General features: G+C 39.6%; 1 protein-coding gene across 4 annotated transcripts in view; it reads left to right on the top strand.

The window, feature by feature from the left end:
- Window positions 1-14,636, top strand: part of Meis1 (Meis homeobox 1) — a 146,859-nt gene that overhangs the window by 73,989 nt on the left and 58,234 nt on the right. For all 4 annotated transcript variants that reach the window (XM_070004504.1, XM_070004505.1, XM_070004507.1 and 1 more), the window contains one exon: window positions 9,866-10,011. In XM_070004504.1, coding sequence (XP_069860605.1) covers window positions 9,866-10,011 — 146 coding nt within the window. The remainder of the gene's footprint in view (window positions 1-9,865; window positions 10,012-14,636) is intronic.

Below are 14,636 nucleotides of genomic sequence, written 5' to 3'. Positions count from 1 at the left end.
GGCCTAAACTCGGCGTCTAGGCACTGTTCCTTAACTTTATCCGCCAAGGCTAGCACTCACCACTTGAGCTACTAGCTCCACATCTGGTGTTTTGATGGCTAATTGGAGAGAAGAGTCTCATAGACTTTCTTTCCTTGGCTGGCTTTGAACTGTGACCCTTAGATCTGAGCCTCCTGAGTAGCTAGGATTATAGGTATAAGTCATAGGCTTTGATTTTTATTTTAAACATCCAACACTTCTCTGAAATTGAGTAGGGCATCAGTCATTCCTTCCTTCTTTGAATTGTTCTGCCCAATGCTTTTCAGCTACAGTCTTAATTAGAGTCACAAATGTGAAAGGATGGACATTTTGATTATTGAGAGATAATGAGGTTGAATTCAGAGTGGACTTGTCCAGGTGGGAGGGATGAGCCTTAACAGGGGAATTCCTCATGAGAACTCCAGGGGAAGGAATCTTTGGCAATGCAAGAGAGTCATAGCAAAAAAAAAAAAAAAAAGATTCCAAAGGAAACTGCATATATGTTAATATTTTCCTGATTCTGTGCACAGAAATATGAGAGGAAACTCCCTTCTTCCTTCCTTTGGACTTCCTGCACCCAGGGCCCAGCTGTTATTTGGGGTTTCTTGTGCTTAGTGAATTGCTTTGCCTTTGCTTAGCTTGCCTGGGATCCTAACATCATTCACCACTTGACAAAGAATTCCTAGATGTCTAAGAGACCTACTTGCCACTTTGTATCAGGATGGAGTCTGTGTCAGCCTCCCATAGTCTTATTTTGGAAGGAGAGGGTTGAAAAAGTTGAACTTGAAGAGCCATTTATTTGATGAAATAAACGTATTTGATGAGAGGTAGGTAATATTGGGTATACAATGGAGAGGGCACTGAAGGCGACTCCACAGAAACACACTCTCAAAACCCTAGTGAACACACAGAGCTTTAGGGCGTAGCTCTTCCCACTCCTCTGGCCTCCCATAGTGCTTCCTCAGTCCAGGTCTGTGGTTTTGTGTTTCACAACATGAAACATTGTGGCTCCTGTGCCTCTTTTCTGGAGGTCTTTCCTCTGCCCTCTGTTGAGGCTGTCCACCATACCTACCTGACTCTTTCCCAACCTTGGTACTTGGGTTCAAGATCCCACCAGCCTAGGCCAATTTTTCTGGCTTCATACAACTCAGGGATTTTGATTTCTTTGTGACTGAGTGCTTCACTTTGCAATTGTGCATATATGACTGTGGTTATTTCATTTTGCATCTCTCCGTGTCCTCTAGTTGGAATACTTGATAGAAACAAAAGTCTTTCTGATGTTCTTTATTCTGTGTGTTGGCCTAGTGGGACATAGTAGGAGGGCAATGCATTTTAGAGGACTGAGAACAGAATGAGTGCCAAAACAAAGGGGGGTTCTGTTTAAGGGCTTCATTATTAGAGAGAAAAGGAGGGTACCCCATTCACACAAAGGTACTTCCTGCAGGTTCTGATTCTACATTTCTTCTCTTGGGTTTTTGTGAGTATAGGAGCCTTCTAAAGGCCAGAATAAGAGCTCATTCCACTGTGGTTAACTATTAACTCCTTCTTGTCACCATTTAACAAACCAAAATTTAACCAGAAAGGGAAAGCCTCTGAAGAACCAACCTTAGAAAGCATGTGGATCTGGGTCCTTCCCTCCCCTCCCCTCCCTTTATTCTTCTCTTCTCTCCCTTCCTCCTTCCCTCCCCCCTCTTTCTTTTTTTTCTTTCCTTCTTTCTTTCTCTCCTCTTTCTTTTTTTCCTTTCTTCCACTTGTACTCAGGCTTGAACTGGGTGCTGTCCTTTAGGGTTTTTTGCTCAAGGCTGGTACTCTACCACTTGAGCCCCAGTTCCACATCTGATTTATTGCTGGTCAACTGGAGGTAAGAATCTCATGGACATTCCTGCCAAGGCTGGCTTTGAACCTTGATTCTCAAATCTCAGCCTTGTAAGTAACTAGGATAACAGGCATAAACTATTGATGCCCAGCTAAGCTAATTTTTTTTCCTAAGCACCAATAATATGATATTTAGAGGTGACTTGTTTTTAATCTCCCCTCCCCGCATTGTTAGGTCCATCTTTCTATGAAGGCTACTGGTACATCTGGGCCACCGGTTAAGCATGGGCTTAACCAATATCCTAACCTAGCTCTGTCACAACAGATGCCCACACAACTAATTCCTTATTTAGAAGAATAACCTCAAAATTTTCAGAAAACCTCTGAGTATACAACAAAATATAGGAGAGTATGCTTTCTTTTGTTTTCCTTTGGTCAACTAGGAATCACTCTGAACTAAGAAAAACAATGAAACTTCAACTCCCAAGAATGAGAAAAGCTATAAAAGGGAGGCCAAGGAGTTAACAGAATCCTAAGTAAAATTAAACTTGCAGGTTAATCATTCAATTTTGACCATATTTATATGTTAGCTTATGATTTGGAGATACATGAAGTAAACTGTGTTGAACATATGTAGCAAAACTGAAGGAGTTAGAATACAGCTGACAAAAATCCTTCCTATGGTACCTAGGATCCAATGACATTTCATCTGTACCACAGGATCAGATAGTAAAGGTTCTTAGATAATTTGTTGCTAGAAAATTGCTGAGACAGGTGTGCAGGAATGCTGTGAGAAAGGCTAGTAGAAATACTTGGAGAAACCAAGGAAATCCAGAGTCCTATGGGTTTCATATTATGCCAGATGTGTAAAGTGTGGCTTGAGGAACAAAGTGTCTGTTTGAGCTCAGGAACAAAGTGTCTGTTTAAAAACAATTGCATTTCTTTGCTAAGGTATAACTGGGAAATGTATGAAGAAACAAATACAATTAATTCACTGGGACAAATGCAGAAGAAAATAAATAGCCTTTTAAAAAATAATTGGACTCAGGAAAAATGTACAAACAGCAAAATCTTTTTGGTTAGGTGAATACTTTTCAGTGACAATGTAGGAAGTAGTGGTGTATTTGGGGAAGGCTATGAAGCCTTATGAAACATTATGTTACTTTAACTCCTAAGCCCCCCTTTTTTATTTGTCTGTTCTTGAGGCTTGAACACAGAACCTAGGCACTATCTCTGTGCTTTTTTGCACAAGGCTAGCATTCTACTAGTTGAACAGTTGAACCACAGCTCCTCTTGCAGCTTGTGTGTGTGTGTGTGTGTGTGTGTGTGTGTGTGTGTGTGTGTGTGTGGTTAAGTGGAAATAAAAAGTCTCATACTTTTCTACCTGGGCTGGCTTTGAACTGTGATCCTTAGATCTCAGCCTCCTAAGTAGCTAGCATTACAGATGTGGGCTACAGACACCCAGCCTCCTAGCCTGTTCTTGGTTCAGGATAATTTTTCATTTAATAAGGCAGGGACAAGTTGTACCCTTTGCACTGGGCTAACTCTGGAAGCCCTACCAGATGTCCTGTAGTCATGTCAGGGATCCATGTCCCTGAGGTCAGTGGTATATGGAAGATGAAGAAATGTCAGAGGAAAAAATCATCCAGGGTTAGGTAAGGATGGTGGTGGCTGTGAACAAATCAGCCAGAGATCGACAAATTTTTGGGGAATTGAGTTGGGCCATATTTCTGGGGAAGTCAGGGGGAAGCTGTGGTGGGAAAGGACTCACACAAGGAAACACAAAGATCTGAGAGCCTCAGGGTGTGGGGAAAAACTTCAAGTAGGCTGGGGACAGAGGGTGAGGTGGTGAGTGTCTGGGCACTTGGTAGACATGGCTAAAGCTAGCCTGGAATCCCACCCAGGAGAGAGATCATGAAAGACCCTTCATGCCAGGGTAAAAACTATGACCTTTATCTGGAAGGCAATGGGGAGCCCCAGAAAGCCTGTAAGTGCCAGGGTGATAGGATCAGATATGTGCTTTAGCAAAACGATTCTGGCGGCTCTTATGCATTCTAAATGAAGACAAAACACCTCCTTAAGACCTCTGAAGTGTTTTAGTTGGTTCTCTAGGAAGGGAGGTCTATAAATCTTACCATATATCCTCTTAACATAACACGGAAACATTATCCCACCTGACTTCTGTCTAACTAGACACCACTGGGATTTGGAGAGGTGGGTTTGGGGTCGGGTTTTACATTTTTCCTAACACTGTTGGACATCAGGCACACTCAGAACACTACCAGAGAAACCCAAGGTTTCCATATTGATGAGGTGTTTGCTCCACAGCCACTAGAAATGACTAGACCCGAATGACTTGCACATTGCTTATGGGGTGAGATGCCATATTTTCTCATTGTAGGAGAAAACATACCAAAAAAAAAAAAAGGAAACCTTAATGCTATGCTTTTGTTGTCACAACATGTGACAATGTACCTCGTTGCACGAAAACAGCCATCTTACCCCCTGAGTGTGCTTTGGAATTGATCGTTTGAACAATGTTCAAGGCAGATGTAGTTATCAGAAGTGTTTGTTCTTGACTCTGGGTACTTTTGGGGACAAATGAGCTTGTGTGTGTGTGTGTGTGTGTGTGTGTGTGTGTGTGTGTGTGTGTGTGTGTGTGTGTGTGTGTGTGTGTGTGTGTGTGTGTGTGCTAGTAGTGGGGCTTGAACTTAAGGCCTTATACTCATACTTGGATTTTTTTTTTACTTAAGACTGTTACTATACCACTTGAGCCACACTCCACTTTTGGCACTTCGCTGGTTAACTGGAAATAAGAGTCTACAGACTTTTCTGCTCTGTGTGGATTTAAACCTGGATTGTCAGATCTCAACCTCCTGAGGAGCTAGGGTTTAGTCATGAGCCACTGAGGCCTCACAACACACTATCAAACACTGTAATAAGGAGAAAAGCAATGGTTAAAACAAGCAACCTCAAACTAGGAGTCCCAATTCAAAATTGTAAATGGAAGTGGTCCAGAATCTTCAGTGGCTTCCAGCTTAGTTTCTAGTAAGACAAGGGGGTCCCCAACCTTACACATTCATTTGCCCTGGTAGTTGAAAGTTCATTTCCCCAATTAGGAGTTTTGCCTGTAAGATACAGAGGCCCGGTGACAGACAGCTTACTGGCCCACAGACCCTAGGAGTTCCGATTAGTTGTGATGTAAATCTTAGAGGCAGGGGGGTGGGATTGGGAGGTGGGGAGGGGTTGTGGTTTTTTTTTTCCCCCTCACTCCAGAGTAGGTTTTTGGGAATTGCAAGCCTGTGGGGAAAGAGGGAGTTAGTAGGGAGAGAAAAATGGGAGCCGAGCTTTGACCTGCCAGAGAGGAGCCCCTGCTGACACGGTCAGTCTGACCCATTGAATGTCCTGAATACGATAAATGCCGCTTTATCCTGCCTTGAAAGGCAAGAGATAGCTCAGTCTAAATGCCCGGGCATGCTTAAATAGGCGACTCAGGGTGTTTGAGTTGAGTGTGTTTGAAATCTGAGCCCTCTGACAGCCTGGGAGCTGCCACAGGTCACCTGCCTTGCTCCGTGGGGACAAGCCCAGGTCTCACAAGAAATTGTCCATAGACGAATTGTAGTACAAATTCCTTTCTTTGTTGGTTGGCCTCTTTCACTAGACCATGGCCTATAAAATTTTGTAAAAACAATTCTTAAATATTATTTGAAAGGGCAAATGGCCCACACTGAAAGGTTTGACAGTTTGACATACAGTGCGTGGTTTTGATAGCTCGGAAACTGAAAAGTGTGGCCAAGATTCTCCTCTGGCTTGCTAGAAGCCTGGTGTTTGTCTTTCTTTTCTCTCTCTCTTTCTTTCTCTCTTTCTTTCTTTCTTTCTCTCTCTCTTTCTTTCTTTCTTTCCTTCCTTCCTTCCTTCCTTCCTTCCTTCCTTCCTTCCTTCGTTCCTTCCTTCTTTTCTAAATAACATTTTGTTGCTGTACAGAGTTCCTTTTGCTCCTTGAAATCTAACAGGCAATGAATCTGCTTCAGTGATCTTAAATCCTTTTAGACTAATTTGTGAGGGAGCAGAGAAAGAGCCAGCACATCCACAAGTACAGAACCGGGTATGGCCAAGTAGCAGCTATTTGGGCTCATCATAGTAAAGCAGGTCGATCTAGGTAGAGACTTCTGACAGTACTGGATCCTATACCAGAGGGGGGGGGGGAGGAGAGAGAGAGAGAGAGAGAGAGAGAGAGAGAGAGAGAGAGAGAGAGAGAGAGAGAGAGAGAGAGAGAGAGAGAGAGAGAGAGAGAGAGAGCCTAGAGAGTCACATCAGTCAGTTGAAGGAGGGATTTGAGTTAGCTGGGTCTCATCAGAACCCAGGAAGTTGCAGGGAGTGGATTTCTGCATCCCTCTGTTCCCTATGTGGAGCCTTGAGCACAGGGTACCCACCCAACACTCCCTCCACATTGCCAAAGGCCATTTCCAGGAGCCTCTGGCCCCTCAGTCACTGGCCTACTAGTTAATTGCCACACGGTCTTCATGACACATGGGCAGATGATATGACATTTTCGGTTTCTGTCACTAGCAAACGCCACAACGTTGCTTGCACTAGTTGCTAAGAAGCTGTCAGAAACCATTAGCAGTTGGCTAAAGTCGCCCTATGGCATTTCCTCATAGCATCAGCAAAACGAGCATAAATCACCCACTGGAGCCTACTGCTATCCTAATGAGGCTGTAAGCTTGTTTATGGACTAGCATCATTTTTATGATTATTTCCACCTTTTCAGTTTGCCTTCATTTGGCGGCAGGAGAAGTCAGCTCCAGGAATGAAGTCACTGCTGACATTTTACAAATGTGCTTCAGAGCGGCTGCCTGCTGCCGTGTGGTTGGCCGGCGGTCCACTAAGTTTGTGTAGTGATCTTAAAAAAAAAAGAAGAAGAAATTTTTTAAAAAATTAAGAAAGGAAATAAATCCTCTGGAGACCGCATAGAGAGGTGACTGTATCAAATTGCAGAGTGAATGGAAATGTTAAAGGTACAATTGACCATTTAGTCTCTCCTCTAAGGTCCAGACGTTCTGAGATCAATTTTCAATTTTCGAAAGTGGAAGAGGTTAAACAATTTATTAAAATCTATGAAAGTGTTTGCTTTTAGAATCGTCTGTTTTATTATGCTCTTCTCCTTCTCCATCTTCTCCATTTCCCTCACTGTGTCGGGAAGGCGCAGGGTTTATTGTTTTAGTCTTCTCTGAACATGCACCAGTATTTACACTGGATTGAAAGCATTTGCTTCCAATGAAAATCTTGTCTTAGATTACAACCCAGCAGTGTCATTTCCCTCCCAGATGGGAGTAAAGTAGCTGTATTTGCCTAAAAACAGTAGGAAGAACAAACTGTGCATTAAGCCAAGGCTGTTTTTGGCTTGAGCTAATGATGTAATGGAAACCTTTTATTCGGAAGAGGTCACTGCCAGGGACTGAAGGGGGTGATCTGGCTCCTGCTTGAAGGGTTTCTCCATTGTATCTACATAAGTCTTCACTTAAAAAATTCTGTTCCTAATGCTTCTGCTTTCATACAGCAGAAATAAACAGGAAAGGTTCTGGTGAGTGTTACACATGGAATGCAGAAAGCCTTCCTCTCCTAATGGAGTATATAATTCAGGTGCCCTCAAGGCAGGCTTTCAGGAATTCTTTTGCCTGAGGTAATGGGAAGCTAAGGCTGCTTTAAGGCCTTGATTATCTATTGATGCACAAAGCTGGAAAAAAAAGTCATCTCCACTGGATTATAGTAGATATTTCCATAAATTATCAATGAATTCTCTTCTAGGCTGGCACTAGGCATTGCTTGCTAAATTAATCTGAAGGGGTTTGAGATGGATAAAAAAGGCTATTTTTATTTTATTTTATTTTTTAAGGTGGAAAACAATCCTGGAAGGGGGGACAGTATTGTTAGGTTTGAGGCTTTTCATTTTTAATCAATGATCCAGTAATATGTTTCTTTCCTTTATCTTGTGCATATTGAGAGTGGCTTGGCCCATTGCAATTTTAAATGCAGTAGAGTTATTTTCTTTTCTCATGTTTCTTTAATGAATTGTTATTTTATATGGTGAATTGCTTCTCTGTATAAAAAGCCTCTTTAAGTACTGGACTTTCAAAGAATTTATTAGGCAAATCCAAAGAGACTTCTCATAAAGCACTCGGTTATACAAATAAAGAATTGGGTGGGGTGATAGACAATTGATTTGGGGAAGTAGGTATTAGAGCTCAACACCTCCTTGTCCAGTCACATGACCTTAAGCCAGTCAGGAAACACTGGACTTGATGTATAATGGCTTTGAAGTTGGGTTGTAACAGGGGGTGTCTTTGTAACCTTTTTCTGTGAGAACCCAAGCTATGATTCTGGGGGAACTTTCTCAACATATATAGATTTTTTTAAAAAAACATGAACTTATGGATTTTAAATGAATAAATTTTAATCTCAGAGAAGTTCTGCACAAGTTTTGCATCCATGTCCTTACTGTAACAGTTAATAAAAATGTTGAAATTAGTCTATTCCTCAAGCTGCAAAGTGTTTTAACTTTAGCTCGGTCCAACTGAGTCAAAAGCAGTGTAAGAACATATTGAAGGGTTCACTTTTCTTATTTTTGGAGGGCATGGTGTAGCTTCTGCAGGAGCTGCTAAGAACAATAGCTATTCTAGGTTAGACTGGAATACTGGGATCAAAATGGAAATTCTTTCATATGTAGGACCTTAGGGGTAGGGATGAAAAATAGAGAAGTTTATGAAGCCATGCAAATGAGTCTGAGGTTAGTTCCAATGTGTAGTCGCCAGAAAACGTCTTACCAAAATTTTTGGTTCCTTAGGGCATGTAGACTGTTCTCCAATGGAGTGTTTAGCCATTGGAGAAGTGTTCTGTGGTGTGTTGTTATCACATTTCCAAGCCTGGCTGTAGTGGTTATTCTTTCTAGGACACAATAAACCAGTCCCTGTCTAGTCTCCCTCAAATAGTGGGGGCCCAAGTAGCTGTTGGAGGAGGATGTTTAACAGAGCTTAGTTACTTAGTAATGGTAAAATTAGTCTGCTGCATTAGTGGAATCCATTGTTTGACTTTGGTGTCAAGACAAAAAAAAATGCCTCCTTATTTTGGACACTGTAATAATATGGGTGGAAATTTCACTTTTTTTCTTATAAAAATGGCATTGTAAAAGGAATACTACACTTTAAAGTTTATTGTATCATAGAGCCAAAATATTTTCGAGGAGAAACCATTTAAATCTTACAGCAAAATTGGCAGAAAAATACAGGATCCAAGGTAGAGGAATATGTTACCAGTTAACTTTCTGTGAGAAAAATTAAAATCTAGAAGACATTTTTAAACCTGCTTGGATTTTTAGTCTCATCTATTCTAACTTACTGTTCATTTTAACATTGCTTTCTTTTATTTAAATAGCAGTTGTTTTCTAATGAAAGAATTATGAAAGAGGGTTTCCCTTTACTAAACCTGATATTCTTCCTACTATAAAAAATTACATTTTACCTGAAGTATGCCTTTGACAAACTGTTTATATGTTGGCTTGCCTACCCAATCCTTGTTTAGTCTTAAGATAGACCACTGGTGGAAATAGTTGATATCTTAAATAAAACTCACAAGTTGCCATCAACGACTATATGTGGATTTGAAATATCCAGGCAGTGACCATAACATCAGTAATAACTGCCACCATGTTGAACTCCCCAATTAGAGGTACACTGCCCATAACTCATATATACAAAGTAATTACCATGGCAACAAAGCCACTGAAGAAATTGGCTATTTTCCCCCTTTAACCTTTAGTACTGTTCTTTGGAAGAAGCTCTTTAGACATGATTACTTTTGAGCCTAGGCCTTGTTCTTTCTCTGTCTTGGAAAAAAAAAGGAAAAGAAAAAGTACCAAAGAAACTATGAATCTTTAAAAATTGCTCTTTTGGTTTTGTTTATATCCAAAGGCATTCTATTTGAATAAAGCATGTCAAGGTAGCATCAGTCAAAATTTGATTCACTATGTTTGCAGGTGATGGCTTGGACAACAGTGTAGCTTCCCCCAGCACAGGTGACGATGATGACCCTGATAAGGACAAAAAGCGTCACAAAAAGCGTGGCATCTTTCCCAAAGTAGCCACAAATATCATGAGGGCGTGGCTGTTCCAGCATCTAACAGTAAGTGGATTCTAAATGACATATGTAAACTAAATATGGGCGATGAACCAGTTTTGATAGAGGAAAAAAAATGATCCCTCTCAAGTTGGAATATTTCATAAATCACTGTGTTCCCACAGCTTTTACCAAAGTGTTAGCACTGTTTCCTAGGTATTTATAACCTTGAATGAGGAATTCCATTTGAAATTCACTATTGCAACTTGGTTAACTTTCATCAATTTTAAGGCTTAGGAGCTCATATGCACTGGTGATGTTAAGTGTGAAATATGAATCATGTTGCTTTTCTAAGTGTAATTGTGAAGTACTTAGAGCCAGGTCTCTCCATGAAGAAAGTGAGACCCACCCCAGAGAGACAGAAATTAGCTATAGTCAATGCCCTAGTCAACCTTTATGGTGGATGGTCCACAAAAATTTAAATCATGTTGCAATGCCTAGACAATCACATAATTTGCTGTTAAAGTGGCTTGAATATACCAGCTTCCATGACAAAACATTCATGAGTCAGAACTCCCCAGTGAAAGTTGTCCCTGCATTCAGAACTGTAAAGGAAAACAGCAATCTACAGTCAGTGCTTCCTGTGTAGTCCCCTGTGTCTTTTCAAGCAGAGTCACAGTTTATATTGTCTGTGTGAGTATTGCTGTTTTCACTGCAGGAATTCTCCTGGAGATGTGAGAAAGTGGAGATGTGGGGTTTTAGGCCACCAGGGGATTTGTTTTGTTTGGTTATTGTTCTGAATGAATTTCATGTTCAAAATATTTATAATCATAATATTTTGGTGGATATTTTTGTAAGTACATATGGATTAAATGACATCTAAGGAGATGAAGCCAACATTAAAACTTATGGTTAAAATAATATTTAAAACATCAGCAAAATTGTTGACCAGGGGAAAAGGGATGAATTTAGACGGGTTGTACAACATAGATGAATGGAGGTTAAAAACTCTTTTGACTTCATTTTTTCATATCAGGAACAAATCTTTTATGTTACTATTTGTAGCATAGATTTTTCTTCCTGAAGTCATTTACCCCTTAAATATCAAGGTTAATTGTACATCATCACAACCAAGTCTGGGGGCTAATGGCCTTTACCCTTTGTGCACTTTTCAAGCTCTGTTCCTCAGTGAGTTGTTCTTGTTCAGAGAAGACAAACTCAGGGGATAGCTGAAGGCCCCTGGTTTCAGATCCTCTGGATAGGGGCTCTGCCTCCAACGACATTTAGAGAATAAATTATCCGTATTTCCTAGTGTTGGGGAATAAGACAAAACTTTAGACTAATAGGAATTGCTCAAAAAATAGTTACTTCCTCCCTTTTCTTCTTACCATGATTCCAAATGCTCCCTAGATGGTTCTGGTCATTGTTATTTAAATGTTAGGAGTTGGTTAATGCTGGAAATTAGTTAAAGATTCAGGTTGTTTTAGCTGTTAGGATTTCAACATGATGTCTGGTTTCCCTAAAGCCTGATGCAAGTACCATTCCTTATTGGACACTTGTTGCATGCAGGTAGATGTTCTGAGATCTGCCTTGTGCAGGTTTCTTGTTGAAGAACATCAACCACTACTGAAGTAGAGGCCTAGTGTGCCTGGTTTACAGGGTGTAAAATAAGTGTGACTTCTAGAGAAAAAAGCACCTTCAGAGGTGCTCATGTAAGGATTCTGATAAATCCATCATCAGAGACCTTCTCTGGAGTAAGGCGAAAGAGGCAAGATGGAACTGAACTCACAACCAAACTATTTCTATTGTTTACCCTACTAGGAAAAGTGAATAGATTTTCTTAGTCTACCAAGGAGCTTTGGCTTGACTTGAAGCTGAGGTGTCCCTGAATAGAATAGAAGCAAATAACAGTTTAGACAGAATTAGGAGAGATAGAAGCAAGGTATTTTATTCACCTGCCAGTTTTTCTTGGCCATAGTCTTGTGAAGAACCTTGCATAGAGCTATAGTATCTTTTTTATAAAAATAAACTAAAAACAAAAAATAGCCTTTCTAATAATCAGTGTGGTTTTGTCCGCATTTCTATGCTTCTGTGGGTAAGGATTACTTGGGCGATTGTAGTAGACATCACTCATGAGCTGCCTGATTTGCCTTTGGTTGTAGGGTCTCTCCTGGCTTATGTGACTATCCTGAAGGGGAAAGTGCTTCCTCCTGTCTCTCTGGCTTTCTATAAGTGTTTATCCAAGTTATCCTTTGGTTTGCATTGAGTATTTCCAACGCCTTTATTCATCCTAATACCATCTCCTCATTCAGAAATACTGAGCAATGATAATAGTCACTAAAAAGCTAATCACTCTCATAACATCATTGAAGAGCAAAGAGAAGAGACATGAGAATTTCTTCTCAATGAAAAAGATTCCTTCTCTTCTCTAGTGTCAAGAAACAAATATATTTCCATTTACAAGGAACACCCTTCTTGTTATTTTTCTTGAAGGAATGCTTGAACTGCTCAGATGTACTTTTGGACAGGAGCTAATTCCAATAAACTCTATGGAAAAAAAAGAGCTGTGGGATTGAAAGGGAGTTTTGTTGTTTTTCCAAGTGTAACTACTGACATAGTAGTAGTCATCCTTTAGTAACTTTACTTTAGGGTCTGAGAGATTCTTCAGGGACACACATTTCATTAGGAAGACTATGTACACATGTTAAATGATCACATTATTGCTATGTGATTAATGCAATTTATCTAGAAAATCCTTTCCAAATCTTACTTGATATAAAAGAGCAATTGAAACTCTGGCTAATTAAAACAATAGCAATAACAATTTATTAGCAAATTATAAGTGAATCTTTTAAAAATGCCCAACGGCACAAAGTCTCATACACCTTATTGAAAGCAAATTGCTATTTTTTTGCTTTTAAAAAAATGGATCAATCTTTTCATTAAAAAACCTTCTCTTAAAAGGCCTTTTAAGTATTAGTGTGTCAGAGGAGTAAAATAGGATGTGAATAAAAACTGTTCTGGGTTTCCAACCCAAGCTGCATGAGAAAAAGAAAAAAAAAAAAGGCGCTACCCTGAAGTTTTCCCTAGGTAGATTTAATCAGTAGCACATTTTACTACTCCAAAGAGAGAACTAAAGGCTTGTTCTTGGACTCAATCTCTAGCAAGCTGAACTGCACAGACCTCCTGTATAATGAAAATAATAAAAGAAAAGGAAACAAAGTTTTAAACTTTGGTGATTATGGAGTAAAAGGGAATTTCAGTGTGGTAGATTTCCCAGTTTAGATTTAGCTGAACGTTTGCCAGTCTTGATAAGTAGAAAAGGTTTCTTAAGTGAAACGATTCCCTACAATTGAAAAGAATGACTGACATGATTTAGATAATAAGAGAAAATTAGAAAGGAAATAAAAAGCATTTATTAATAGAAGTGCTTGCATTCATTTGAAGATTAATTATTGCAAACAATTACTAAGTACTTAATATTTGTCTGTGAGTCACAGCCAATTCAAGGACTGATGTCATATCAGAGTGTTTTTTTTTGTAATTCTTCTCCTTCTTGAGGACGTTGGATGTTTTTCCAACAATAAATAGCATCCCATATCATAATGCTTAAACTAGAAGTATTTCCCAGATTACCAGTTCTTCTATTGCCTTGTGTTGTAAAGGTATATACCCAAGGGCCTCCTGAAAATAAGAAAAAAGTAACATATATAATGTTCAAGGTTAAAATCAAGGGTTCTTTTTCTTTTTGTTTGCTTACCCTATCATATTTAAGTTTTAAATATAATCTAAATAGAAAAGTGGTTAATGTGGTTCTTATTTAAAGATGCAGTGACTGTTTTTTTTTCCTGCACAGAATGGGTTGTATGTCCCAGGTACCCTGAAAGTTAGGGAGAATGGAAGTATTTGAAACAAATCCTGTCAGCTTTTGCTGAAAAGAGCAATCCAGGTTCACTATCTGGCATTGACCACTAACGTAGCGATCACTAGGAAAGATGATCCCTTAGGTGAACTGATTTTTCTATTCACATTCTGACCCTCTATCTTTTCACTGATGTTGTATATTTGGGTTAAACTTTACAATGGAGATAAACTTTGTTTTTAAGTCAGATATTTGTTGTATGGTTTTATTTTCTTTTATTTCATTATTGATGTGTGTGAACTTCTAGCATGGAAGATATTTTTGTATGCGGGTGGCCAAATTTATGCCAGCAATTTCTGATTTTTAGGACTTTTGCCTTATAATGGATAATGCCAATATGAAAGGCTAGAGAATCTTCCAGGTTGAGAAAGGCGTTTCCATAGATACACTATTAGATGAAAAGCGCCCTGCGGGTCTGCCACTCTAAGGATGGAGTAAATGGAATTGAATTGGGAATTGAATGTTCTAGAAGAGACAGATGTTGCTTCACTGGTTTTGCTTTTGGTAACAAGATTTGTTGGAGACATCTTAGTGTCATATCTCTGCTTGCAAGCTTACAGCAATTACCCTTTAAATCATAGTGTATTGTTGCATGAAAAAGGTATTCCTAATTGCTATTCAGGTAATCCATTTTGTTGATCAAGGTGAGTGAAAGGTCAAAAGACAAAAGAACCTGTAGGTAGCCATATATGTAGACAGTAGATGGTGTTTTCTTCTCATGGATTGCTTCCTTTCTCCAGCTACCTGTTCTGAAAGAAGTGGGACACTC

The sequence above is a fragment of the Dipodomys merriami genome, unplaced genomic scaffold (assembly GCF_024711535.1).
Source record: "Dipodomys merriami isolate MVZ:Mamm:240054 unplaced genomic scaffold, mDipMer1.0.p SCAF_63, whole genome shotgun sequence".
NCBI lineage: Eukaryota > Metazoa > Chordata > Mammalia > Rodentia > Heteromyidae > Dipodomys > Dipodomys merriami.
Note: the sequence above shows the minus strand (reverse complement) of the source record. Positions and strands in the feature narration are given on the sequence as shown.